This window comes from Triticum aestivum, chromosome 5D (genome assembly GCF_018294505.1).
Source record: "Triticum aestivum cultivar Chinese Spring chromosome 5D, IWGSC CS RefSeq v2.1, whole genome shotgun sequence".
Taxonomy (NCBI): domain Eukaryota; kingdom Viridiplantae; phylum Streptophyta; class Magnoliopsida; order Poales; family Poaceae; genus Triticum; species Triticum aestivum.
The window spans coordinates 468,755,385-468,780,804 of NC_057808.1; the positions used below are offsets into that span (position 1 = coordinate 468,755,385).

The 25,420-nt window shown below is 49.2% G+C and overlaps 1 protein-coding gene and 1 non-coding gene across 2 annotated transcripts; both read left to right on the forward strand.

Annotated features, from left to right (window-relative positions):
- The first annotated feature begins 14,859 nt into the window (after window positions 1–14,859).
- On the forward strand, window positions 14,860–14,977 carry LOC123126806 (U5 spliceosomal RNA). The gene has a single exon (XR_006462022.1). It is a non-coding gene; the product is annotated as a U5 spliceosomal RNA (small nuclear RNA).
- A 7,878-nt stretch (window positions 14,978–22,855) lies between these two features.
- LOC123122858 (protein PYRICULARIA ORYZAE RESISTANCE 21) lies at window positions 22,856–24,740 on the forward strand. The gene is made up of 3 exons (XM_044543221.1): window positions 22,856–23,144; window positions 23,546–23,627; window positions 23,719–24,740. Exons 2-3 carry the CDS (start codon window positions 23,546–23,548, stop codon window positions 24,336–24,338), a joined length of 702 nt encoding a protein of 233 aa, XP_044399156.1. The 5' UTR covers window positions 22,856–23,144; the 3' UTR covers window positions 24,339–24,740.
- The last annotated feature ends 680 nt before the right edge of the window (window positions 24,741–25,420 follow it).

Genomic DNA, 25,420 nt, shown 5'->3' on the forward strand with positions numbered 1-25,420 from the left:
CGAAGAAATAGAACCCGTAAGCTCGACAAAGACAATGCCATGTGTTACCTAGTTCAAGCTGGTGCACAAATCTATATCTGGTTGGAGGGGTTAAGCTGAAACTCGGAGGGCACAAAATTCGTCACTCTATTTGATGACCCACAAGTATAGGGGATCAATCGTAGTCCTTTTGATAAGTAAGAATGTCGAACCCAACGAAGAGTAGAAGGAAATGACAAATGGTTTTCAGCAAGGTAATTTCTGTAAGCACTGAAATTGTCGGTAACAGGTAGTTTGATATCAAGATAATTTGTAACAAGCAAGTAACGGTAATGGTAAATAAAGTGCAGCAAGGTAGACCAATCCTTTTTATAGCAAATGATAGGTTAGAGCGATCTTATAATAAGCAAAGCATTCTTGAGGGCACGGGAATTTCATCTAGTCACTTTCATCATGTTGGTTTGATTCGCGTTCGCTACTTTGATAATTTAATATGTGGGTGGACCGGTGCTTGGGTGCTGTTCTTACTTGAACAAGCCTCACACTTATGATTAACCCCCTCGCAAGCATCCGCGACTACGAAGAAGAATTAAGATAACAATCTAACCATAGCATTAAACATATGGATCCAAATCAGTCCCTTACGGAATAGCGCATAAATTAGGGTTTAAGCTTCTGTCACTCTAGCAACCCATCATCTAATAACTACTCCACACTGCATTCCCTTAGGCCCAAAGATGGTGAAGTGTCATGTAGTCGACGTTCACATAACACGACTAAGGGAATCACAAAATACATATCATTAAAATATCAAACACGTATCAAATTCACATGATTACTTGCAACATGACTTCTCCCGTGGCCTCAAGAACAAAGGCAACTACTCACAAATAATATTCATGCTCAAGATCAGAGGGATATTAGATAGCATAATGGATCTGAACATATAATCTTCCACCAAATAAACCATCTAGCATCAACTACAAGATGTAATCAACACTAATAGTACTAGTCACCCACAGGTACCAATCTGAGGTTCCAGTACAAAGATTGAACACAAGAGATGAACTAGGGTTTGAGATGAGATGGTGTTGTTAAAGATGTTGATGAAGATTGGCCTCCCAAAGATGAGAGGGTTGTTGGTGATGACGATGGCTTCGATTTCCCCCTCCGGGAGGAAAGTTCCCCCGGCGAAATCGCTCCGGCGGAGGGCAAAAGTGCTCCTGCCCAAGTTCCACCTCGAGACAGCGGCGCTCGGTCCCGGAAGTCCTCTCTTAATTTTTCTAGGTCAAAAGACCTTATATACCAGAAGATGGGCACCAGAGGTGGGCCAGGCTGCCCACCACCCACCAGGGCGTCCTGGAGGGGCTGGCGCACCCTGGTGTCTTGTGGACACCTGGCAGCCCCCCTCTGGTAGTTCTTTTCTCCAATATTTATTATATATTTCAAAATAATTCTTCGTAAAATTTCAGCTCATTTGGAGATGTGCAGAATAGGTATCTCTGACATAGCTTTTTCAGGTCAAGAATTCCAGCTACCAGTATTCTCCCTCTTTGTGTAAACCTTATATATTATGAGAGAAAATGCATTAGAATTACTTCATAAAGTCTTATAAAGCATAAAAACATTATAAATAACAGTAGGAAAATATGATGCAAAATGGACGTATCACTATTCTCCTTGAACTAAGTTCATTTAGAACTCGGCCAACTACTCGAGATGGATCTTGAGGTGATCTCCGGACCTTCACAATTTTTTTGAGCAATCTACACTTTAGATGCTTTTGAACATACACCTAACCACCTAGAGGATGCACAGTCCTAAGGATTTAAATGTTAAGTTCAACTTTGATCAAATTCTTCAGTGATGCTCAATTAATTTAAAAAATAGGCTCTAATTTTCCCCCGCTTAGGATTCTCTCAATCTCTTCAAAGGATGGGGGGGTGATCAGACAACACTTGTCAATTTAAGGAGCTGCCAACCGCAAATGATTGGTAAGGGGTGGCTATTTATAGGCGAGAGCAATCTTGAGGGCTGACATGACCATTGGAGCATGACCGCCCAACGTATGAGCAACCCATCAGGGAATGGTTGGATCTCAAATGCACCACTAGACCGACTCAGGGAACAAGACATCCAACTTCTCATCAAAGAATTTTAAATAAGGTGTCCCAAAAAACTTAATTTTCGACACCGAAGCTAAATGAACTGCTTCGAAGGAGATTTCAAAATTTTCACTCGAAGAATTAGGTTGGATTGAACACACACACGCGCGCGCGCGCGCGCGTGCACACACACAGAGAAAGGGTTCAATTTTACGCTTTCACTTAGAGCCCTCTTAATAGTATTGTTTGCCCCATTGAGTCAACAGAAAATAATGTGACCAGAAAATCAAAGTCTTCACTACATATTCATATTCCTTGCAACGAGCTTTATGTTTCTTGAACATTCATTCTGAAGACATTCATCGTCATACAATTTTTAGGGGTCATGACTCTTCGGTTAAACCAAATCATCTTATACTTTCACATGTCTATACTCCCAAGCACATTAGTAACTTATTTTTTTGTCATTAATCATCCAAAACTTACGTCATACACTGGCATGGGCCTCTTTGCTATGTTAGCAAGATCTCGGGTGCACCAGCGTGTCTCCATGTTTGCAGATGATGTTATGGTATTCTTCAAGCCGAGCGAGATTGAGGCCAGAGCGTGCGGAGTGGTGCTGAATATGTTTGCGCAGGTCTCCGGCTTACTAGTGAACATGGCAAAGAGTGTGGCATTACCAATCAGGTGCTCCCAGGATGAGATGAGCTCCATTTACAACCTTCTGGGATGTGCAAGTGAAAACTTCCCATGCAAGTACCTAGGTCTACACCTCACAATTAGGAAGAAAACGATGACAAAACTTCCATGCCTTGTCGATCAACTTGCCGACAGTTTACCAAACTGGAGGGCAGCTATGCTTCCCAAGAGTAGCCGCCTATTTCTGATTACATTGGTGCTATGTGCAATTCCAATCCATTCGATGCTAGCGCTGGACCTTCCACCAAAAACTTTGGATGCGATGAGCAAGAACGGTCACGGGTTTCTATGGTGTGGAAATAATGAGGCCAATGGAGGAAATCACACCGTCGTTTGGGACTTGGTGTGCAGGCCCAAATGGGCAGGGGGTTTGGGCATCCCCAACCTAGGATGGCTAAATAAGGCCCTTCCAGCAAGACGGCCTTGTCTAAGGCAGACGGACAGTTCTAGACCTTGGTCCGAATTTGGCATCGATGTGCTTGAGGAGTCCATGGAAATCTTCCATGCGGCAGTGAGACCCACCATGGGGAACGACTGAGAAACCCTGTTTTGGGAAGATAGGTGGCTGCATGGCCTACGGATTTGCGAGATAGCTCCGCTGATTTATGACAAAGTTTCAAGAAGAATTAGATCATCAAGGAAAGTGTGTGAGACCGTGGCAAACATCACATGGGTTGGGGATATTGGTCCAGACCTGAACGCTGCAGAGTTGCAACAATTTTTGGATTCTGGCCGAGAGTGGAGGTTGTGCATCTAATAGAAGGTGTGGAGGATGCGATCCGGTGGTCTTGGGAGAAGAACGGCCTCTTCTCGGTGTGCGCTCCTTACGCTGTGAAATTTGTGGCTCTGCAGCTCTCCCCTACAGCCTCGTTTACTTGGCAGTCCAAGGCACCGCTCCAGTGTCACTTCTTTAGTTGGCTAGCGCTTAAAAATCATTGCTGGACATCCGATCGTTTGGCTATACATGACCTCCCTCACCAAGAATCATGCCCGTTCTGTGATCAAGCCAACGGGACAATAAACCACCTGATGATGGACTACGTGTTCACTAAGGAAGTGTAGTATCGGATTGGCATGGCTAACTACAATCCAGGGTTTGTGCTAAGAGATGGGGCGTCCCTGGAGGAATGTTGCATACAGCAGGACAGGCAAGTTGAGCATCGAAGGAACATCCAGGCACTATGCCTACTAGGTATGAGGGAGTTGTGGAAACATCAAAACGACATTGTTTTCAATGACGTGCAACCGGCTACAGTTACAGTGCTACATCGAGTGGATGAAAAAGGGAGGATCTGGAGAAAAGCTAGTATACTCAAAGGCGATCTAGATGGCTTCTTTGTGGGTTTAGCAGTGTGAGTAGTGCATGAGTAGTTAACCTAAGTGTCTAGGTTGAGGTGTGGACATGGGCGACGGTGCCCATGCAACTAATTATGTAATACCACGAAGTTTTGGGGTTCCCTCCCCCTCCTTTAATGAATGATTAACACACTCATGCATATTCGAGAAAAAAACTACATGCACTCGCAAATACCAACACAAAAACCCATTGTTAGGCCGTCATTGATTCTTGACTCCAGGAATACATACCTCGCGGGAGGCTGACGCAGCACCAAAGTGATCGCTGATACATCCGCGCGCCAACGCATGGTAGATCGATGATGCAAGAGCATCCGACCGCAATCTCTCACGCGTCTTTGCACGATACAAAGGGCAAAAGCAACAACAATCAGCAGTAGAAGGAAAACAAAAGCCCTTTATAGCCAGACTCGTGATCGTCGCACATGTCGGCGGGCTCGCAACCGCATACCATGCAAGGCCAGTGCCAGACTAGCCAGAATGCCGGATTAGTCGATCGTCGCATAAGGGCATCTTCAACGCCGCGCCGCAAATCAGACGCACTATCCGTGGACGCGTCCGGACGTGTATGTAGACATTAATACGGGAATCGACCATCCAACGTTGTCCACCAAACATTTATATATGTTTTTTTTTCTTGTATACCCAGAGCATCAAAATGTAGCACTGGCACAATTTGTTCATAAATAACATCTTTCCGGAAGAAGATGCCATCCCCAAGAGACATCATTAAGAGGATCACAGATTCCATAGAAGTTTGGAGGCTAACTGGCACCAAATGTATCAAGAGCCCCTTCGAGAATCCGCCATGAGAGATAGGGCATATACTGTTGAAGGCTAGCCGGTTTTGTGGGAAGCCTCCTGATCCTAGGATCCTCACCACCTTGTATTTTTCCGTTGCTTCCTGCTAATGATCTAGAAATGTCAAGAATTGCTGAATATTTCAAGAAAAAACATGCGAACATTCTAGTACAACAATAGTTCAAATATAATAAATATTACATTCAGAATAACCGGATGTCCAATAAGTTTTTGAAATTCGTCGATAGAAATTCAACGTTAATCAAGTCAAACAATGCATCAGTTGTTGGAAATATGCCCTAGAGGCAATACTAAATTGGTTATTATTATATTTCCTTGTTCATGATAATCGTTTATTATCCATGCTAGAATTGTATTGATAGGAAACTCAGATACATGTGTGGATACATAGACAACACCATGTCCCTAGTAAGCCTCTAGTTGACTAGCTCGTTGATCAATAGATGGTTACGGTTTCCTGACCATGGACATTGGATGTCGTTGATAACGGGATCACATCATTAGGAGAATGATGTGATGGACAAGACCCAATCCTAAGCCTAGCACAAGATCGTGTAGTTCGTTTGCTAAGAGCTTTTCTAATGTCAAGTATCATTTCCTTAGACCATGAGATTGTGCAACTCCCGGATACCGTAGGAATGCTTTGGGTGTACCAAACGTCACAACGTAACTGGGTGGCTATAAAGGTGCACTACAGGTATCTCCGAAAGTGTCTGTTGGGTTGGCACGAATCGAGACTGGGATTTGTCACTCCGCGTAAACGGAGAGGTATCTCTGGGCCCACTCGGTAGGACATCATCATAATGTGCACAATGTGACCAAGGAGTTGATCACGGGATGATGTGAGTTACGGAACGAGTAAAGAGACTTGCCGGTAACGAGATTGAACAAGGTATCGGGATACCGACGATCGAATCTCGGGCAAGTAACATACCGATCGACAAAGGGAATTGTATACGGGATTGATTGAATCCTCAACATCGTGGTTCATCCGATGAGATCATCGAGGAGCATGTGGGAGCCAACATGGGTATCCAGATCCCGTTGTTGGTTATTGACCGGAGAGTCGTCTCGGTCATGTCTGCCTGTCTCCCGAACCCGCAGGGTCTACACACTTAAGGTTCGGTGACGCTAGGGTTATAGAGATATTAGTATGCGGTAACCCGAAAGTTGTTCGGAGTCCCGGATGAGATCCCGGACGTCACGAGGAGTTCCGGAATGGTCCGGAGGTAAAGATTTATATATGGGAAGTCTTATTTTGGTCGCCGGAAAAGTTTCGCACTTTATCGGTATTGTACCGGGAGTGCCGAAAGGGGTCCGGGGGTCCACCAAGGGGGTCCACCAGCCCCGGGGGGCCACATGGGCTGTGGGGGGTGCGCCTTGGCCTATATGGGCCAAGGGCACCAGCCCCAAGAGGCCCATGCGCCAAGAGATAAGAAAAACGGAGAGTCCTAAAGGGGGAAGGCACCTCCGAGGTGCCTTGGGGAGGAAGGACTCCTCCCTGGCCGCACCCTTCCTTGGAGGAAGGGCCAAGGCTGCGCGCCGCCTCTCCCTTGGCCCTATATATAGTGGGGGGAGGGAGGGCAGCAATATCTAAGCCCCTGGTGCCTCCCTCTCCCTCCCGTGACACCTATCCCTCCCGTTAGTGCTTGGCGAAGCCCTACCGGGATCCCCGCTACTTCCACCACCACGCCATCGTGCTGCTGGATCTCCATCAACCTCTCCTCCCCCCTTGCTGGATCAAGAAGGAGGAGACGTCGCTGCTCCGTACGTGTGTTGAACGCGGAGGTGCCGTCCGTTCGGCGCTAGGATCATCGGTGATTTGGATCACGACGAGTATGACTCCATCAACCCCGTTCACTTGAACGCTTCCGCTCGCGATCTACAAGGGTATGTAGATGCACTCCTTCCCTCTCGTTGCTAGTAAACTCCATAGATTGATCTTGGTGATGCATAGAAAATTTTGAATTTTTGCTACGTTCCCCAACATCAGTACCCACAAATGTTGGCCATCTAGATGTTGTGTCTCATGAGCTTCACCCAACAATGTGTGAACTTGAATGATATGACCTCCGTTCTTTGGTACAGCAAGGCAGCGCGTGCTGGCTATAGAACATAATAATTATCAAGTTGCATTATATAGTGAATGAATAAATTAACAAACATGTAGAGTAACAAGAAGCAAAACTTACGATTTTCATGATTGACACGCTTGGTGGCAACCTTCTCTCCAATTATGCAATCACACTGCAAAAACTCCCGGGTGGAGTTTGAGATGGTATACCACCGGCGGGTTAGCGACTTCACATTGTGATTATGGATCATTTGTAAGTTGTAAGGCGGGAAACACTCTTGCTCATGGAACCAGAATGCACATTTAGCCAAAATACCCTCATGTCTACAAAGTCCGCACTTCTGGCCAACCATGCATCACACAACAACTCATACCCCCTTCTTGTATACCCCGCCATCGTGCTTGCTCCAAAGAAACTACAAAAACGTCAAAAAAGGCTCAATGGCATTTGGCCGAACACTTGTCGGACGTGATGCCTGGCATGTACCGTGTCGAAAGGGGGCGGAAGATACTTGGTTGCGGATGAATCCAGGGTAGACGACGACGTAGTCGAAGGCGGGCAAATGTTGGGGGCCGGTGGACATCCACAAGGCCTTTGCGGCGGCCGGCAAGGTACGGTGACGTCTTCGGGCTAGAAGAGTGCGGATACAGAGCAAGGGGAGGGGGAGAGACGGAGTGGGAGAAAACTGATCCGGCAGAGGGGATTTGAGTGGGTTGAGGGTGTGAGAGTCCTACGTAGTGCAGGTCCGTATTGTTGCAAACCTCCTTGAATTTGTGGCCGACTTGCACGAATTTAAACGCACTAACGCATCTCCGCTTGTGACAGCGTGTTGGATGACAAAGAACTTGATCGACGTTAAAATGCCCTAAACAATCGGCTGCGCATGCTCACAGAGTTGAAGGTCTTCAGTCCAACGACACAAATCCTCTAGCCGTCTACAAACTGCACTTGGATAAGATAATCTACGCGACTCTCGTACCTCTAGATTAGCTACCAATGCCACCAATGGTCTGTGCTTTTCGCTAAGCTGTCTGTTGATCTTTCGACTTTCTCCGTGGGCAGCGCGCGCGTGCACCGTGCTCACGTCGTCCTACGGTTCAGGATTGGACATCGTAGTTGTTAATCGATGGTGCTGCATGCTGGAATTTTTTCTATTTTGGGCCTAGCCCAATAGCAGTTTCAGAAATTCCTAATAAATCCTAGAGGCCCACGCAGCCCATTCGCGCAAGGTAAGAGGTGGAACAAAAGTTTAGTCCCACATTGCTAGTTTAGAGAGAGTTGGACCTCTTTATAAGGGAGGCTCTTTCTCCACATGTATGAGGATGAGAACAAGAGGGACATCCACACGCGCTCCTCCTCCGCCGCCCGCCATGCCACGCTCAACCGTGCTGATGGGCAACGGTTCAAGTGCTTCTGTTGATGGTGTTGGCACGGAAGCTTGTCTTTGAGTTAATCCCTAGTTTCACCACTGTTAAGGGATCTAAGTGTGTGTGCAAGCTAAGAAACCTCGTAAATCTCACACGACTACGGAAACGAGAAATCTTGCACCACTATAACTCATACATTCAGATCTATGTGAAATGAATGGTGTTTTGACAAAAGGTGGAAAGATATATTTCATGACGTTAATTGAAGACTCCACTAGATACTGCCGTGTATATCTTATGAAATCTAAGGATGAGGTATCTTATGAAATCTAAGGATGAGGCTTTGAACTTTTTCAAGATCTATAAAGCTGAAGTGGAAAACCAACTTGATCGAAAAATCAAGAGGCTTAGGTCCGACCGTGGTGGAGAGTATTTTTCCAATGAATTTGATGCTTTTTATGCGGAACATGGTATAATCCGTGAGAGGACGCCTCCCTACTCACCTCAGTCAAATGGGGTGGCCGAAAGAAAGAACCGTACTCTAACTGATTTGGTTAACGCCATGTTAGACACATCGGGTCTCTCCAAGGCATGGTGGGGGGAGGCGATATTGACAGCATGTCATGTCCTAAACCGAGTCCCCACAAAGAACAAAGAGATAACTCCATTCGAGGAATGGGAGAAGAAAAGGTTAAAACTCTCTTATCTGCGAACATGGGGTTGTTTGGCGAAAGTCAATGTTCCAATTTCAAAGAAGCGGAAGCTTGGACCAAAGACTGTGGATTGTGTTTTTCTGGAATATGCTTTTCATAGCATTGGCTATGGATTCTTGGTTATAAAATCTGAGGTACCTGACATACATGTCGGTACGATCATGGAGTCGAATGATGCGACTTTCTTTGAAGATATCTTTCCCATGAAGGATATGGCTACCTCATCTAATCAGGAGATGCCTAGTTCATCGAATCAGGAACCAGTTACAATTACCGAACCTGCAATTTTGATGGAACACTTTGAAAGTCCTGTGGAGGAGAACAATGAAGTTCCTACTAGGAGCAAGAGACAGAGGACTGCAAAGTCCTTTGGTGATGATTTTCTTGTGTATCTCATAGATGACACTCCCAGTTCTATTTCAGAGGCCTATGCATCTGAAGATGCTGACTACTGGAAAGAAGCGGTTCGTAGCGAGATGGATTCCATCTTGGCGAATGAAACTTGGGAGATAACTGATCGTCCCTATGGGTGCAAACCTATAGGATGCAAATGGGTATTCAAGAAGAAGCTTAGGCCTGATGGTACTATTGAAAAGTACAAGGCTCGGCTCGTGGCTAAGGGTTATACCCAAAAGGAAGGTGAAGACTTTTTTGATACTTACTCACCTGTGGCTCGACTGACCACTATTCGAGTTCAACTTTCACTAGCTGCCTCACATGGTCTTCTCGTTCATCAAATGGATGTTAAGACTGCTTTCCTAAATGGAGAGTTAGACAAGGAAATTTATATGGAACAACCAGATGGGTTTGTAATAGATGGTCAGGAAGGGAAAGTGTGCAAGTTGCTGAAGTCTTTGTATGGACTCAAGCAAGCACCCAAACAGTGGCATGAGAAGTTTGAAAGAACTTTAATAGCTGCAGGCTTTGTTGTAAACGAAGCTGACAAATGTGTGTACTATCACCGTGGTGGGGGCGAGGGAGTTATCCTTTGCTTGTATGTTGATGACATACTGATTTTCGGAACAAATCTGAATGTTATTAAGGAGGTCAAGGACTTCCTATCTCGCTGTTTTGAGATGAAGGATTTAGGAGTGGCTGATGTCATTTTGAACATCAAGTTGTTGAGAGACGATGATGGTGGGATTACATTGCTTCAATCTCACTATGTGGAAAAGATCCTGAGTCGCTTTGGCTACAGTGACTGCAAGCCCTCTCCAACACCATATGATGCTAGTGTGTTGCTTCGAAAGAATCGAAGAATTGCTAGAGACCAATTGAAGTATTCTTAGATTATTGGCTCGCTTATGTACTTAGCCAGTGCTACAAGACCTGACATCTCTTTTGCTGTTAGCAAACTGAGTCGGTTTGTCTCAAAACCAGGAGATGTGCATTGGAAAGATCTAGAAAGAGTTTTGCGTTATTTGAAAGGCACTGCGAATTATGGAATTCACTACACCGGGCATCCAAAGGTGCTTGAAGGGTATAGTGACTCAAACTGGATCTCAGATGCTGATGAGATAAAGGCCACAAGCGGTTGTGTATTCACTCATGGAGGTGGCGCTGTTTCTTGGAAGTCTTGCAAGCAGACCATCTTAACGAGGTCAACAATGGAAGCAGAACTCACAGCACTAGATACAGCTATGGTCGAAGCAGATTGGCTTCGTCGGCTCTTGAATGACTTGCCGGTTGTTGAGAAACCTGTACCGGGTATCCTTATGAACTGCGACAATCAAACTATGATCACGAAAGTGAGCAGCTCAAAGGATAACATGAAGTCATCAAGACACGTTCAGAGAAGGTTAAAGTCTGTCAGGAAAATGAGAAACTCCGGAGTTATTGCATTGGATTATATCCAAACGTCTAAAAATCTGGCAGATCCTTTCACTAAGGGTCTATCACGTAGTGTGATAGATAATGTGTCGAGGGAGATGGGTATGAGACTCACAATATGAGTTGTTCACAGTGGTAACCTAGTCTATGTGATCGGAGATCCCGTGAATTAGATGTGGAAGACAAGCTGTTGGTCAACTGAGAGGAGAGTATCCTTACTATTAACAATACCACTCCATGAAGATGCAATACTCTCCTAATCTGCATGGCAGGTTGATGTATATCTTAATGTGTTCTAAGTGGCTCATTGAAGCAGAGATGTCGTCCTGCAGAACATCTTTTGAAGAACGCACCTATATGAGTCTGATTGTTAAACGTCGCAATCTATGAGAGTATGGTTCTCTCTAGTAAACTCATGAAAGGTCTCGGAGTATGACGCATAAGCTCCACCCGCGGGGAAGACCCGCGGTAGCCACGTATCGGTCAAGGCTTTATGTGAAGCTAGATTCGCAGAAAACTTGTAGTTTAAGGCCCAGTCCACTGTTCAAGTTGCTTACTAGTGTAGCATAGAGTTCTAGGTGAAAGTTCAACTTAACAGTCTCCACTGCAGTACCGGTATATAAAACAGTATTTTGGAACCAAAGGCAAATTTTGTGTGCCTCTGGGATCTGGTGGGGGATTGCTGGAATTTTGTCTATTTTGGGCCTAGCTGAATAGCAGTTTCAGAAATTCCTAATAAATCCTAGAGGCCCACGCAGCCCATTCGCGCAAGGCAAGAGGTGGAACAAAAGTTTAGTCCCACATTGCTAGTTTAGAGAGAGTTGGACCTCTTTATAAGGGGGGCTCTTTCTCCACATGTATGAGGATGAGAACAAGAGGGACATCCACGCACGCTCCTCCTTCGCCGCCCGCCTCGTCACGACGCGCCGCGCCGCGGGTTGCGGGAATGAGCCGAGCCGATGTCTAAGTATTTGCCACGCACGATGGGTATACGAAAGGTCACGCGGGAGCTGAAACATTTTTTGTAGTGGACACTGAATTCGAGCGGCGCGCCTCTTCGGCCGCTGCCTGTTCGCTTCGTCTCCCTCCGTTGCTTCACCTCCCGTCGCAGGCTATTCGCGTCCCTCTCATGTGCCTATAAAAGGGAGGTCGCTCCTCCCAGAGAGACACACCAGAACAACGCCCTCTTGCCTCCAAGTTCCTGACCACTGAGCTACTGCTACGATCTTCCTCATCCCGGCTTGCGGCGTGCACCGCACGTCGGGACAGTAGGCCTCCGGAACCGCACCTTTTGAGTCCTGTACGGGAGAAGGGTGATAAGGTTTTTGGGGAGCGCTCCGCGCGACTACTGGCTTCTTCATCACGGACTCCGACGACTACTTCCCCGACGACGACTTCTTCCCCGACGTCGACTACCTCAGCAACGACATGGCTGGAGAGGATGTCGACCCCAAGTCCAGTGCTTCTGATGCTGCTGTCCCGTACGTGTTCTTGCTCTTTCTGTTAGATGTCCTGTCACAGTTCTTTGCTCTAGTTTCTGCCCTACATATGTTAGGTTCTACTTCATATATGCAACTTCATCTAGTGTCTGTTCTAGATGTGTTTAGTTCAAGTTCATATATGCAGATGCTATTTACCTTCTCTCTGTCAGAACGCATGACTTGTTTTATCTCTACTATATTAGTCATGCTTTATCTAGTATTTCTGTTAATAAAATCATTTGATAAATTGCCATATTTCCAACACTGCACACCTACTCCGAATCCCAGAAGGAGACGGCTACTTAAATTTGCATCCTGCAACCACCGCCGCTTTAAGAATCAAGAAAATCCTTCCTTTCATTGGCCGTAGCTGAATGGCAGCCAGTCGGTGACTAGGATTGGGAGCAAGTCGTATCGATTCCCTTGTCTGTGCCATGCTTTCCTTGAGTGGAAGGCGGTGGCGTCGTACGTACCTGCTCCGCTTTTGCATCAGTAGGCTGTTGGTTAATCGTTAATACGCAGCTATTGGCTATCAAGTGCTACCCCTAACTAGCACTGTAGAACCGCAACTTTCCAAGGCCTAAATTTTCTTCAGCCACCCGTTCGACGGTGGAGGCTGCTGGTTTGTAGTGCTTGATCAACGACCTCATGATAGCAAGTCAAATGTAGGCCCTGTTTGGTTGGGCTGTGTATTTTTGAAAGTAGCTGTGAAAAAGTAGCTGCGAAAATTCTGCTATGAGAAAGTTTTAGGCCATTTGGCAAATTAGTTGTATGAGTTGTGGCTGTAGAGATTAATATCCCAAATACCCCTAATAACATCATTATAGTTGGTTTAGAGCATTAATAAAAACCTAATTAAATAATTAGCCGACTCTTATATACACTTCTACAAACTGGTTGACATATAAATGATCATTTTAGAAAGGAAAAATAAAGATTTTTAATGTTTCTAAGGTTAACAATATGAAGCCTAACAAAACTATCTGCATGTGCGCATACGCCGTCTCGTCCAAGCTTGGCGTTGGAACTTGAACAAGATCAGAAGCTCGCAGGCTTCGCGTACGTTGCATGAGCTAGCACCACGTACTGCACCACTATGGACGAAGCCTGCCTCATCGCTTCCACGCGGACGGTGGCCGCGGTGACAACGGAAGATGGAGCTGCGTCGCACTACCACGTCTTCGGTCTCCTTCCTCGCTTCCACGCCGACGGCGGCCGCGGCGGCGACGGAAGACGGAGCTACGTCGCACCACCTCGTCCTCGGCTTCCTTCCTCGCTTTCACGCCGACGACAACAGCGGCGACGGATTACAACCTGGAGGTGTGTATCTGTGGCGAAGGGCGGCCGGAGTTGGGAAGCATGGCCGTAGTTGCGGCGGCTGGGCGGGCTTGCTAGCTCGATGGCTGCCCAGCCAATGAAAAGAAGAAAAGAAAACGAATCGGTATTCACTTACGAGTGGCAAAGGTGGGTAATTTCGTGTCAAATCTGGGGTTAAGCTGGGAAGGCTACGCAGCCGAATCCTGGAAAGCACCTCTCGGGCTGCTGCCACTCGTGCGTGCTTTTTCGGCTTGCTGCGATGGAATCGGCTGCGTTGGTTTTTTCACAGCTGGTCCGTTTGGCTACGATTCCGCTGCCACGCCGCGGAATCCGGTAATAAAATCCGAGCCAAACAGGGCCGTAATGCAACGCTAGCCTGCAACCATTTTACTATTCGTTTGTGATGGTTTTCTTCCTTTGTGTGTGTGCGCATTGAGTTTGTTAGGCAACTCGCCTCTAGGTCTTCACACGCACCTTATTGCAAGGGGTGGCAGGATTAAACAAGCCTAGACAATTCGCGAAAAAAAGAAACAAGTCTCGAACTAATAGTACAGCGAATTGCTAGGTAACACCATACTGGTTCCGCCGCAAAAAAGAAAAAGAAAAAAGAAACACCATACTGGTTCCTTTGCTCCCACTCTCACTCAAATAAAAGCATGTACCGCGCAGTTTCAGCAGGTCTCCGTCTACTATGTGTCAATGCACACACACGCCCATCTTCTCACGCTAACAAACTGAATATTTTGCTGTAGTTCAGAGGTCACAGCAATGCATTAGGCATTAGCGTCAGCAGCAAATAGAGGAGCGACGACCACCCGACAGTGGCCGGGCAGGAAGTGGCAGCCTGCGACGCATGCACCTATACGGCGATATCCACGTTTTGCGGTTCCCTCGTGGACTGCCTACATCACATCAGAGAGGCAGACACAAGCTGGAGAGGATTTGAGCGGGCCCTTAGGCCCACGAATGAAAGTGGCCCGCTACATCAATGCTAGCCCGAACAGCCGAACAAGGAAGCACTGTCCCGTGATAATAGTCCCACATCGCCGGGGCAAGGAAGGGACTACCGCTCACTGGCTATATAATGGAGCTGTGTACAGCCAATCAAATCACGCAGCTGCGTCATGAGCACAAAGCGAACTATTCTTTCGCCTTTTACTAAAGAATACCGTGTGCATGTGACAATAAGCAGCATACACTAATTTTTGAAGGGTGCCTACTCTTTGAGTGGGTCCCAACAATAAAAATTAAATCTTAATAATCAATGCTATTTCCTACAATTTCTACTCCTTTACTTGATGTTTAGGGCCTCTTCTGTAAAGCAGGGATTTATGGATAGGGTTGTTTGATTCATAGGATTTGTCCAATTAGGTTGTTTGATTCATAGGAATACACCCATATGAATTTTCTCCCTTATGTTGTGAAATGACATAATCTTGTCGGCCGAGATGAGAGTGGTCTTTACAGATTGTCTATCATACGTCACAAAGGAAAATGTCAAACTCAGAAAGCTAAATGTCAAACTAATTGCTTGACGTTGGTCCACGCACCATCTCACGCCAATAGCTCATGGCGATTGTTACCAATCAACCGGCTGATAAGTGTGGTACATAAGCCTCCTCGTGAGCCGTCCGATCATTGTGATCTAGATGCAACACGGCTATCAGATCAGCTCAGTGGATGCCGCTGCTTCGTTCCCCATGTCTACAATTCTTAGATGCGTGAGCATGAAGGTGGCCCTCTTCGCAGCAGTACCACCGCTGCGTCAGTCATCACCGGCAGCAGCGTTGCCTTCTGGGCACCAATAGGCGCCGGTGTGCCGGCCGAATTGTTCGGCCGGTCGAGCCTCATTGGATGTGAGCCGCGCAGCGTTTGGATCCGGTAAAAAAAAAAAAACGCCCCAACAGCTTCTTCCTCGCGTGGTCAGGCTAGATCCGCATCTCTCGCTCGGGGGAGCGCGGCGCGGCGCCTCCTACCCCCTTCGGCAGCCATCCTCGTCGCCGGGCCCTACCCCTCGCCGGCCTTCCTCATCGCCGGTCCCCGCCCTCGCCGGCGTCCTCGTCGCCGGTCCCCACCATCCCGGTCGTCCTCGTCGTCGCCTCGACCCATGCAACAGCTCTACCTGCGGCTGCAGCTCTCGACGGCGATGGTTGTAGCTCCGCCGCCGCCCTCGCCGTTGAGGCTGGCTGCAGGGGATTGCATCGACAACGGCCGCCAGTTAATCAGTGTCGTTTGAACAGATGTAGCAAAAAACTTCGCCGGTGGTAGCAAAAAACAACTACGGTTGCAGCAAAAAACGTCGTCGCCATCGTCGCGGGGTCGCAGCGGTCGTAGCAAAAACCTTCGGCGATAGTAACAAAAACCTATTATGGTTGCAGCAAATCGCCATTGCCGCCGTCGTGAGGTCGCAGCTTCGCCTTGATCGATGTAGCAAGAAACTTCGCCGATAGTAGCAAAATTTAACTACGGTTGCAGCTTTTCCTTGTTGTGCAGTGCCATTGAAGCTTTTCTGTATCTATGGTTGAAGCTTTTTTCAACAGTTGTTGAAGCTATTCTAGGTAACGGTTGCAACACTTGTAGCAAAAACGCGACGCTGGCTGTGTGTTGTAGCAAAACGTGACGCGGTTGTAGCAAAACGCTATGCCAGTTGTAGCAAAATGTTATGCCGGTTGAAGCATGTAGCAAAAACCGCGGCGTTAGATTTGCTAGGACCAGCGGCGCCCCATCCTCGCCGTCCAGCGTGTGCCCGTGGTTGCAGGCTTGCAGCTCTGGTGGCTGCGCCCTGATAGTTCCCATAGCTTCGCCGGCGGTGACTCGGAGCAGTAGTTGGGCGAAGGCCATGGCTGAGATCCGAAAGTTGCAGACGGCCATGGCCGTGGGAAGCTAGCGGGGAGCCGGGATACGAATTGGGGAGGAGGATAGGAGAGGGGCTCGCCGACCATGAAGGAGAGGCGGCATTGGGCGCCGTCGCACGCGAGCACTCGCCTGCCAGTGAGGGAGTTTCTGGAGGATGCGACCAGCGTGGGGCAGGTGTGAAGGGCAGGGCCGTGATGGGCTGGAGGTAGAAGAAAAGGAGGAAAAGTCGCGCGGGACCCACCGTGTGCATGTGTCTCGCGCGGCGTGGTTTGTTTCCGTGTCGCGTGAGCCAGCGTGGCGCGCGAGTTCGGCGGAAAGTTCGACCGGTGCACCGGATCGAAACGTTTCCCTTGCCTGCTTCATTGCAGCGTCGCCATCCTCACTGGACGCGCCGCTGGAAGCAACGTCCGCTACATTGCAGCGCCGCCGGGAGCAGTGACCGCTTCACTGCAGCGTCGTCGTCCTCGACTTGTCGCACTTCAGTGCAGCGTGGCCGGCGGCAGCGCTTGCTTCATGGCAGCGTCATCACCCCTGACTTGTGGTGTCGCCGGAAGCAGCGCCCGCTTCATGGCAGCGCCGCCGGTCTCGACTTGTCGCGTCGCCACGACACCAGTGACCACTTGAAGTTTCGAGCCGCGCCCTCTTGAAGCCGTACTGGCTGATAACGTGAGCGCGCGCGACCGGAGCTTTTTCAAATTTAGATATCCAAAGCTCAAGGTCTGATAAGGTGAGCGCGCGTGACACAAATATAAAACTTTCCAAGACAGCTTTCACTTGGCACACGCAAGGCCTATTTAACAGCAAAAAAATCAGCACGTCCTGACCGTCAACACGAAAGCTCACACCACGGCACACGTGGTCAGCCCGTCACCGATCCTCGCCTCCCGGAATATATATTTCGCGGGAGGCCGACGCGGCACGAAAGCGATCGCCGGATACGGCCGCGCGCCAACGCATCGCCGGCCGATGATCCAAGAGCTTCCGGCCGCATTCTCTGACGCGCCCGTGCACACGAAAGAGCGGAAGAGCGACAGCATTCCGCAGGAGAAAGAAAAACCGAAGCGCTTTACAGCCAGGCTCGCCGTCGTCACGCACGTCGGCCGCGCTCGCAACCGCACGCCACGCAAGGCCGGGTACGGGGTACCGGACCAGCCGGATCAGTTTGATCGCTGCATTGTCGATCGGCTGCGCAGCGCACGCACACAGAGAGAAGTAAGCCATGAAGCCAGGAAATTTTCTGGCCTCTAGAAACGGCACTTGGATTTGATCATCTATGCTTCTAATGTTTGTTTATCCGTCGAGTTTCTCCGTGGGCAGGGGCAGCGCGCGCGGGCGCCGTGCTCACGTCGACCTACCGGTGCAGGATTGGATGCCGTGTAGTTGTTAATCGATCGGGCGGGCTAGCTGCACCCACTCCAAATCCCAGAAGGAGACGGGCGGCTACTTACAACTGCGTCCTGCAACCACCGCCACTTTAAGAATCAATCAGGGAGAATTCTCCACTTTGTCATCATGTCCCATTCAACTCCATGCATCGGCAGCTGCCGATGAACCTGAATGGCAACCAGCCCGTGACTAGGATCAGGATCAGCTCTAGTACCTACTGTTAGTTTACTTCTCCAAAGTCCAATCGACTCCCTTGAGTGGAAGGCGGTGGCGTCCTAGTTGTACATACTTCCTTCGTTCCGAATTACTTGTCGCAGGTATGGATGTATCTAGATGTATTTTAGTTTTAGATACATCCATTTCTGGGACGAGTAATTTGGAACGGAGGGAGGACCTGCTTCGCTTTCCTGCATCCGAAGTAGGGTTAATCGTTAGTCTGCACCTATTAGCAGCATTTTTTCAGCTACTCCTGCCTAGCAGCACTGTAGTAGGGCCAGTACTTTCCAAGCTCGAAATTTCATCAGCCGCCCGTTGAACGGTGGAAGCTGGTTTGTACTTTTGTCACGTTCTAACTACCTCATGATAGCCTAGTCAATATATGGCACCGCTAGTCCGCACACGTCTTACTATTTCATTTGACATTGTTCTTATTTCTGTCCTTCCTCGTGTGTGTGTGGGCGCAATTATGTGCATGCACATTTTGAGTTACCTATTGCAGTTCGCCACGCAAACTCGCCTCTTTTAGTTCTTCAATCACACGCACCCTGTTACAATGGAGTCGCGGGATCAAACAGCCCTAAACAAGTCTCCAACTAACCTACTACGTACAACAAATTGTTTTCTTTTTTGAACTATATACACAACAAATTGCTAGAATCAAGACAAACGACTTTTACGAGATCAGCAAGCAAAGGTTGCCCCATGTCGAGTACACCATACTGCTTCCTTTGCTTCCAATACCATTCGAATGGACGCTCGTACGGCGGACTTTCGGCTGGTGGCGCACAAGTCTCCATCTACCATGTGTCAGTGCACACACAACATCTCACGCTAACAAACTGAATTCTTTACTCAGTCAAAAGGTGCACTCTACTGTACGTAGTACGTATTAGCGTTAGGAGCGAGTACAAGGACGACCACCGACACACTGGCCGGCCGGCCGGGCGGGCGGGCAGGAAGTGGCAGCCGACGCACGTTTTGGGGCGCTCGTGCAATGCCTGGCTCGCGCGCGGCGATCCCGAGTGAGACGGGTTGATTTCCGGGGGCGACAGCGACCGGGTGAGTGAATTCACAAAGATGAGCAGAGGCAAATGGCGCATGGAGCCATGCACGGACGGGCCGGATGGGTCAGAGATGGGCGTAAGTAACGTAACAGGGCGCGGCAATCGCGGCACTGTGCGGCGAGGGACAGGGTTAGGTCACCGTGATTGGGATGGCGTGCGTCGCCAGCGAGGCCGGTGAGGGTGCGCCATCAGCCAGCCCGGCTGGCCGGCCAGCAGCGAACGGCAGCACTGCTGCAGCAGCAGCGTACAATGGCGTGGGGGAGAGGCCGACGAGCAACCGTGCCGTGCCGCGGGCTCCGCGCTCCGGAGTCTGGACAAAGGCGACCGGTCGCTGGGCCTTGGAATGTAGTGCTGGCTCTCGGTTGTTGTGGCCGCCTTTGCAACCACCGAGGACGAGCAGGATAGGACGGTGGCTGGCCGGCCGCCGGCCCCAGCCAGTGCTCCCCTGCCTTGCCTTGGCATGTGCGCCGTGCCGTGGCGTGCCGGTGGATCCTTTCCCTCCCCATGCTCCCGTCCGTTGCCGTTGCCGCGTTCGCCGTAACAAAAACCTCTTTTTTCTGGATCAGGCCAGATGCTCCGCCGAAAGATCCGGGTAGTCCGTCCACCGGCCTTTCGGATAGGTGTGGCGCGGGGCGGGAAAGCCACCGGACGAAAGGAAGGAAAGAAAGGCAGAGGATCTCTTTCTTCGAAGGCGATGCGATGCTAGTAGTGGCGATCGATCCTGGCTTTTTTACGTGCCAAGGAAATTCCCTTGCCGACGTCTTCACTTTGCTACAAACTTCGATACCTTTGTGTCCGCGCCAAGGGTGGAAAGGTCAACACCAAACTCACCACCTCCCAACGCCTCGATCAATGACTACGATCAGTTGCAATCAAGGCTTTAAGGATGTATCAAATGTCGTACCTACACTAGTACTATGGTGTTATTTGAATCGCTAGTTGGAGTAGTGATTGCATGTGCCGGACTCATATTCTCATGGACCGCTAGCTCGATCGGCATTGCCGGGGTCCCGTGCCCGCACACCAATGGAGTAGTGCTACACGCCACAACACCGTTCTCTTTGCTTATCGTGAAGGATCGGAGAACGTGCTAGGGCACGAGGTGTGTGTGGGCATGGCACGGGACACGCACGGGTGGACCCGGCTACCCATCCGTGCAAACGGTGCAAGGAACCCAAAGTGGCCGACTCTGCCACTGCAGAATGTTCTCAACTGGCCATAGCAATTTTTTTGAGAGAAATTTCCAACCTATTCATCAATCATGGCAGTACAGAGAACATAAGAGGTAATAAAAATTACAACTAGGTCTATGGACCACCTAGCGACGATTACAAGCACTGGAGCGAGCCGAAGGCGCGCCGCCGTCATCGCCCCTCCATCACCAGAGTCGGGCAAACCTTGTTGTAGTAGACAGTCGGGAACTCGTCGTGCAAAGGCCCCAAAAGACCAACACACCAGAGCAGCAACCATCGCCGATGAAGAGAGTTGTAGATTGGAAAGATCAAACCTGGAACCACACGAACGAAGACGGACAAAAACTGGATCCAAAGAGATCCACCGAAGACCAGCACCGGTCGAATTCTATGAGATCCGACGGAGACACACCTCCACACATCCTCCAACAACGCTATTCGCACCATCGGGACGGAGATAGGACGTGGGAGACATTATTGCTACGGAGGGAGATCGCCGCCGCCACACAGCCCCAACCAAGACGTTCAACCTAGCAAAAACGAGAACGGGGTCCCTCCCGCCGGCGGGGGGCCGAGATCCTCCGCACCTCCATAGGCCAAAGGCCATCGGAGGCGGGGCGGATCCGCGGCGGCGCCGAAGGGAGGAGGAAGGGGACGTTTCTTGTGGAGGAGGAAAGGCTCCTGAATACTTAACTGGACATAGCAATTTATACACAAACTATTCAAAAAAGGACACGACATTCTGTTAATTAATGGCATGGCAAATTTTATTGGGCGACATGGCATTTTTGACATTGTTTTTACCATGGTAGTTTCTACATGATTGGTTCCAAAAACATGACAATTTTGGAACCTAGCAGCATGGCAATTTGTATCAATATGTCTCCTTGTGTTTTGTCGTTGCCATGGCAAAAAAACATAGTTTCTTGCCATGATAGCTCAATAATTGTTGTGACGAAAACTTTTGAATGGCTAAGTGTACATATTTCTAATTATTAAGAGCATGGTATTTCTACTTTTAAGAGCAAACATTTTTACTATTAAGAGCACAACATTTTTATATAAAGACCAGGGCATTTCTACTATTAATAGCATGGCATTTCTACTATTGAGAGCATGGCATTTTTAGTTTTAGGAGCATGAAATTTCTACTATTAAGAGTATGCCATTTTTTGTTAAGAGCATGGCATTTTTATTATTGAGAGCATGACACTTTTATTCTTAAGATCATGGCTTTTCTACTATTAAGAGCATGTCATTTTTGTTTACTATAAGATCATGCAAACTTTACAATTTTCAGGTATTGATCAGGTGGCATATTTACTTCTTTTTTTTGTTTTCTTTTCATCATGGTATATTCTAAGACATGGCATTTTTACTCGTCCCCATTATATGTGGATGGTCACATGGAGTTTTTCAAAGTTCTTTTTCTTTTTTAATGATGCGGCAGTGGGATGGCAGTGTCCAGGTTTTTCTTCTAAATTTAGCATGTGTGATTCTTCTTTTTTGTAATTTATGAGTTTTTCGAGGTGTACAACACCTGATCAATTCTAAACATGACTGCATTTTTATTTATTGCACATCTTTGCATTTTTTAGACAAGGTAGAAAATACTAGATTTCAAGATTTGCAGTACGTGACAGAAAAAATGGGCTTGTTCTTTCGAGCAGTTTTAATATGGTCCCTCTTATCTCATCTTTTCATATGAGAGGTAAGAATATATGATAGATTTAAGCAGTTGATTTCATTAATTAATGACCTGATTAACTTTTACCTTCTTACCTCACATGAAAGAGAAGGTCAGAGGGACCATGTTAAAATTTGCCTTTTTCTTAGCCTTACGTGGATGGGGGGAGGGGTTCGCTGGGAGAGTTCCTCTGGCGAACGTTTTCGTTCACTCCCTCCTCCCTCCCAGGGAACGAGTCATCCTCTGGGTTCCTCCCCAGTTGCCGTCGCCAAGATATTGCGGTCCTCATCTTTTTGTGAATATTAACATCTGATTAGCACCAGGCAACCATTGACAAGCCCCTTACCGGGCAGGCTAGTTTGGTCATCTCTTTTCGGTCCATTTCTTGTCTGAGCTCAGATCATGTCATCATGACAGCAAAAGATGACCACCCAGAGTTAAGCACCACTGTAATTCGACCCCTCCCACAGTCACCGGATCGGTCGGGTGGCACCATGGGCTCTGGCTCGTAGGCGCGCGAATGCCAGCGCGCCACTTGCCTTTCTCACCGCGCGAGAATACTACAAACTGATCGCTCAGTGTCACATCCAGCCTGCTCTACCACCACCAGTAGATTTACTGTGCATCGTGAAAAATGCAGGGAGCTTTCTGTGCGGTGATCATCCTCGGGGAGAACGCCGACTAACAGCGACGACAGCGACGGCCTCCCCCGGGTGTGGTCGACGGTGCGAGCCAACAAGGCCAAGCGTTGGGCGGGCCGTGTGGTGTGTGCCGCTGCCTTTCCAGCTTCTAGCTTCTTCTGCCCGGCTTCTTCTTCTTCCCACCGGCAAGTCTCCTCCCCTCCGGATGAGCCAGGTGACGGACGCATATATAGCCGCGTATTCATCCACACCGCCTGCCCCTCCCCCTCCCACATCCAATTCCCACTCCACCTCCGCTCCTTCTCGGCCCTTCCTCGGCCCCTCGCATTGCAGGGAGGAGGAGACTCAATCAAGGTGATGCACATCGTTGTCTCTCCCTCTCTCGCAATCAGAAACATGCATTTGATTTAGGACTACGTGTGGATGATTAGTTGATTTGATTGTGCCATGCCGAACCTTCTTGATGGCGGAAGCGTGTGCTTTCACCAATTAATTCCGTTTCTTTTTGGAGTGTGTTCTACGCTTCGAACTACCCTTTCTTCCTATCAATTATTTCCCTCTTTTGTGCCTAGCGAATAGCGTGAACCGGTTGCAATCAGCAGTTGGTTTGGTCGATCGATCTCCTCTTTGCTCTGTTCGCGTAAAATTGATGCGCCTCTGTTTCATTTTCTAACTCTGTTCTGCCAAGGAAGAGACTATAAGGTGGGAAATTTCGGCTAGAATTCTGACTAGGGAGGTGTGTGTCTGAAGTGCAGATGCCGACCATCATCATCAAGGTGGACCTGGATTGCGCCCGCTGCCACCGCAAGATCGAGAGGGTGCTCGACAGGATCAGAGGTACGTGCTTGCTCGCGCGTCCTCTTTCCTCCGATCAGAAGCTGTTCGTGTCGGCGTTAGTTTTGAGCCTGATCGTGTTCTTGGCGTGCAGAGAAAGGCGAGTTCGTGATCGACGACATCGAGTACGATGAGAAGAACAACAAGGTGATCGTGAAGGGCCCCTTCGACGCGGACAAGCTCTCCGACAAGCTCTGCTGCAAGGCCTGCAAGATCATCAAGGAGATCGAGATCGTGGAGCCGCCGCCGCCGCCGCCGCCGGAGGAGCCCAAGAAGGAGGTGCCCGCGCCCCCGCCGCCGGAGCCGGAGGTCGTGGTGCCGCCGCCGCCAGCGGTCGTCGAGGAGCCCAAGTGCCCCGAGCCGGCACCGGAGCCGCCCAAGGAGGAGCCGCCAAAGGAGGAGCCGCCGAAGGAGGAGCCGCCCAAGAAGGAGGAGCCCGCGCCCCCACCGCCCAAGATCGTGGAGGTGCCGTACCCGTGGCCGTACCCCTACCCGTACCCGGCGTGGCCGTCGGACTGCTGCTGCTGCCACGGCCACGGCGGCTGCTCCTGCAAGGAAGAGCCGGCGCCGGCCCCCGCGCCCGCACCCCCGCCGCCCCAGTTCAACATCTACCCGCAGTACCCGCCGTACCCGCAGCAGCCGGCGTACCCGCCGTGCGGCGGCTACAAGATCGTGTGCGAGGAGGACCCCTCCTACGCCTGCGCCATCATGTGATCGATCGATCAATCAGTACGTCGTACAGTACTCCGTTCCCACCACCTCCGTCCCGCTGCTACGCTGCCGCCATTAATCCGGCCGTCCCGTATAAGCACCGTACAGATACGATGATAAACTCTTCGCGTACATATACACGCGCCACATATACACCTACTCTCTACTCCCTCGCTGTTTATTTCCCCTGTGATTAGTAGAAGCCAGAATAAAATACATACCCAGATGCATTCATGTGGTACTTCGTATACTACTACTACTAGTAGAAACTAAGGAGGATCCGAGATCGGTCATCGGTGTGTCTGTCGTCTCATTGTCAGCGCCCCACTTTTATCAAATTATTAGTATGTGCTGCTGTGACATCTTCTCACTTTAAATTATGAATTCATGTATGTTGCACTCTGATCTGATGGAGTTGTGCTGGGGTTCATTATCCTCAGCAGCTTTACTTTGTTGCGATGCCTCCGTCTGTGTCCCCAGGAGGGAGAGTGATTATGCAGCCATGCTTTCTCGTGTATTATTTATTGTTGTGTACATGTAAAGATGGGGCGAAAAGACACGGTTGATGGGTACGGACGGGATTGCGTCGAGGAGCGTCATCAGGAGGAGGTGATTAGGCGCGCACGTAATGCTGAGGCGATCTCTGATCGGGACGGGAGGTGGATGATGTGTCGCCCGCGTGGCCTCAGACGGTGGTGGGTGACATGAGGGTGCATGAACATGTGGAGGCCAAGCAAACCACGTGCGACGTGTGGTTGGCTGTGTCGAATTCACACGGAAACAGGGGCCATGCAAACACAAGCAGAGTATGTGTGTATCTTCGTTCAGCTAGTTCATTTCACGAGTTCACCGTTGGTTTGTTTCGTGAGGTGGAGAATCAGAGGTCGCATCCACGTCGTTCTTATGGTATGGCACCCTTTCTTCTTCCTTGCCCTCGAATTGCCGGGAACGGAGACGGAGGACCCACGGCCATTTCCGGCTACAGCCTGAGAGGTGAAAGGAAAGGAGGAGGCGTTCGGCGGTTGCGGGTGGGGTTGGTCCTAGGCTCGTACCTCGTAGTGGGCGGTGGGTTAGACTGTCCACGG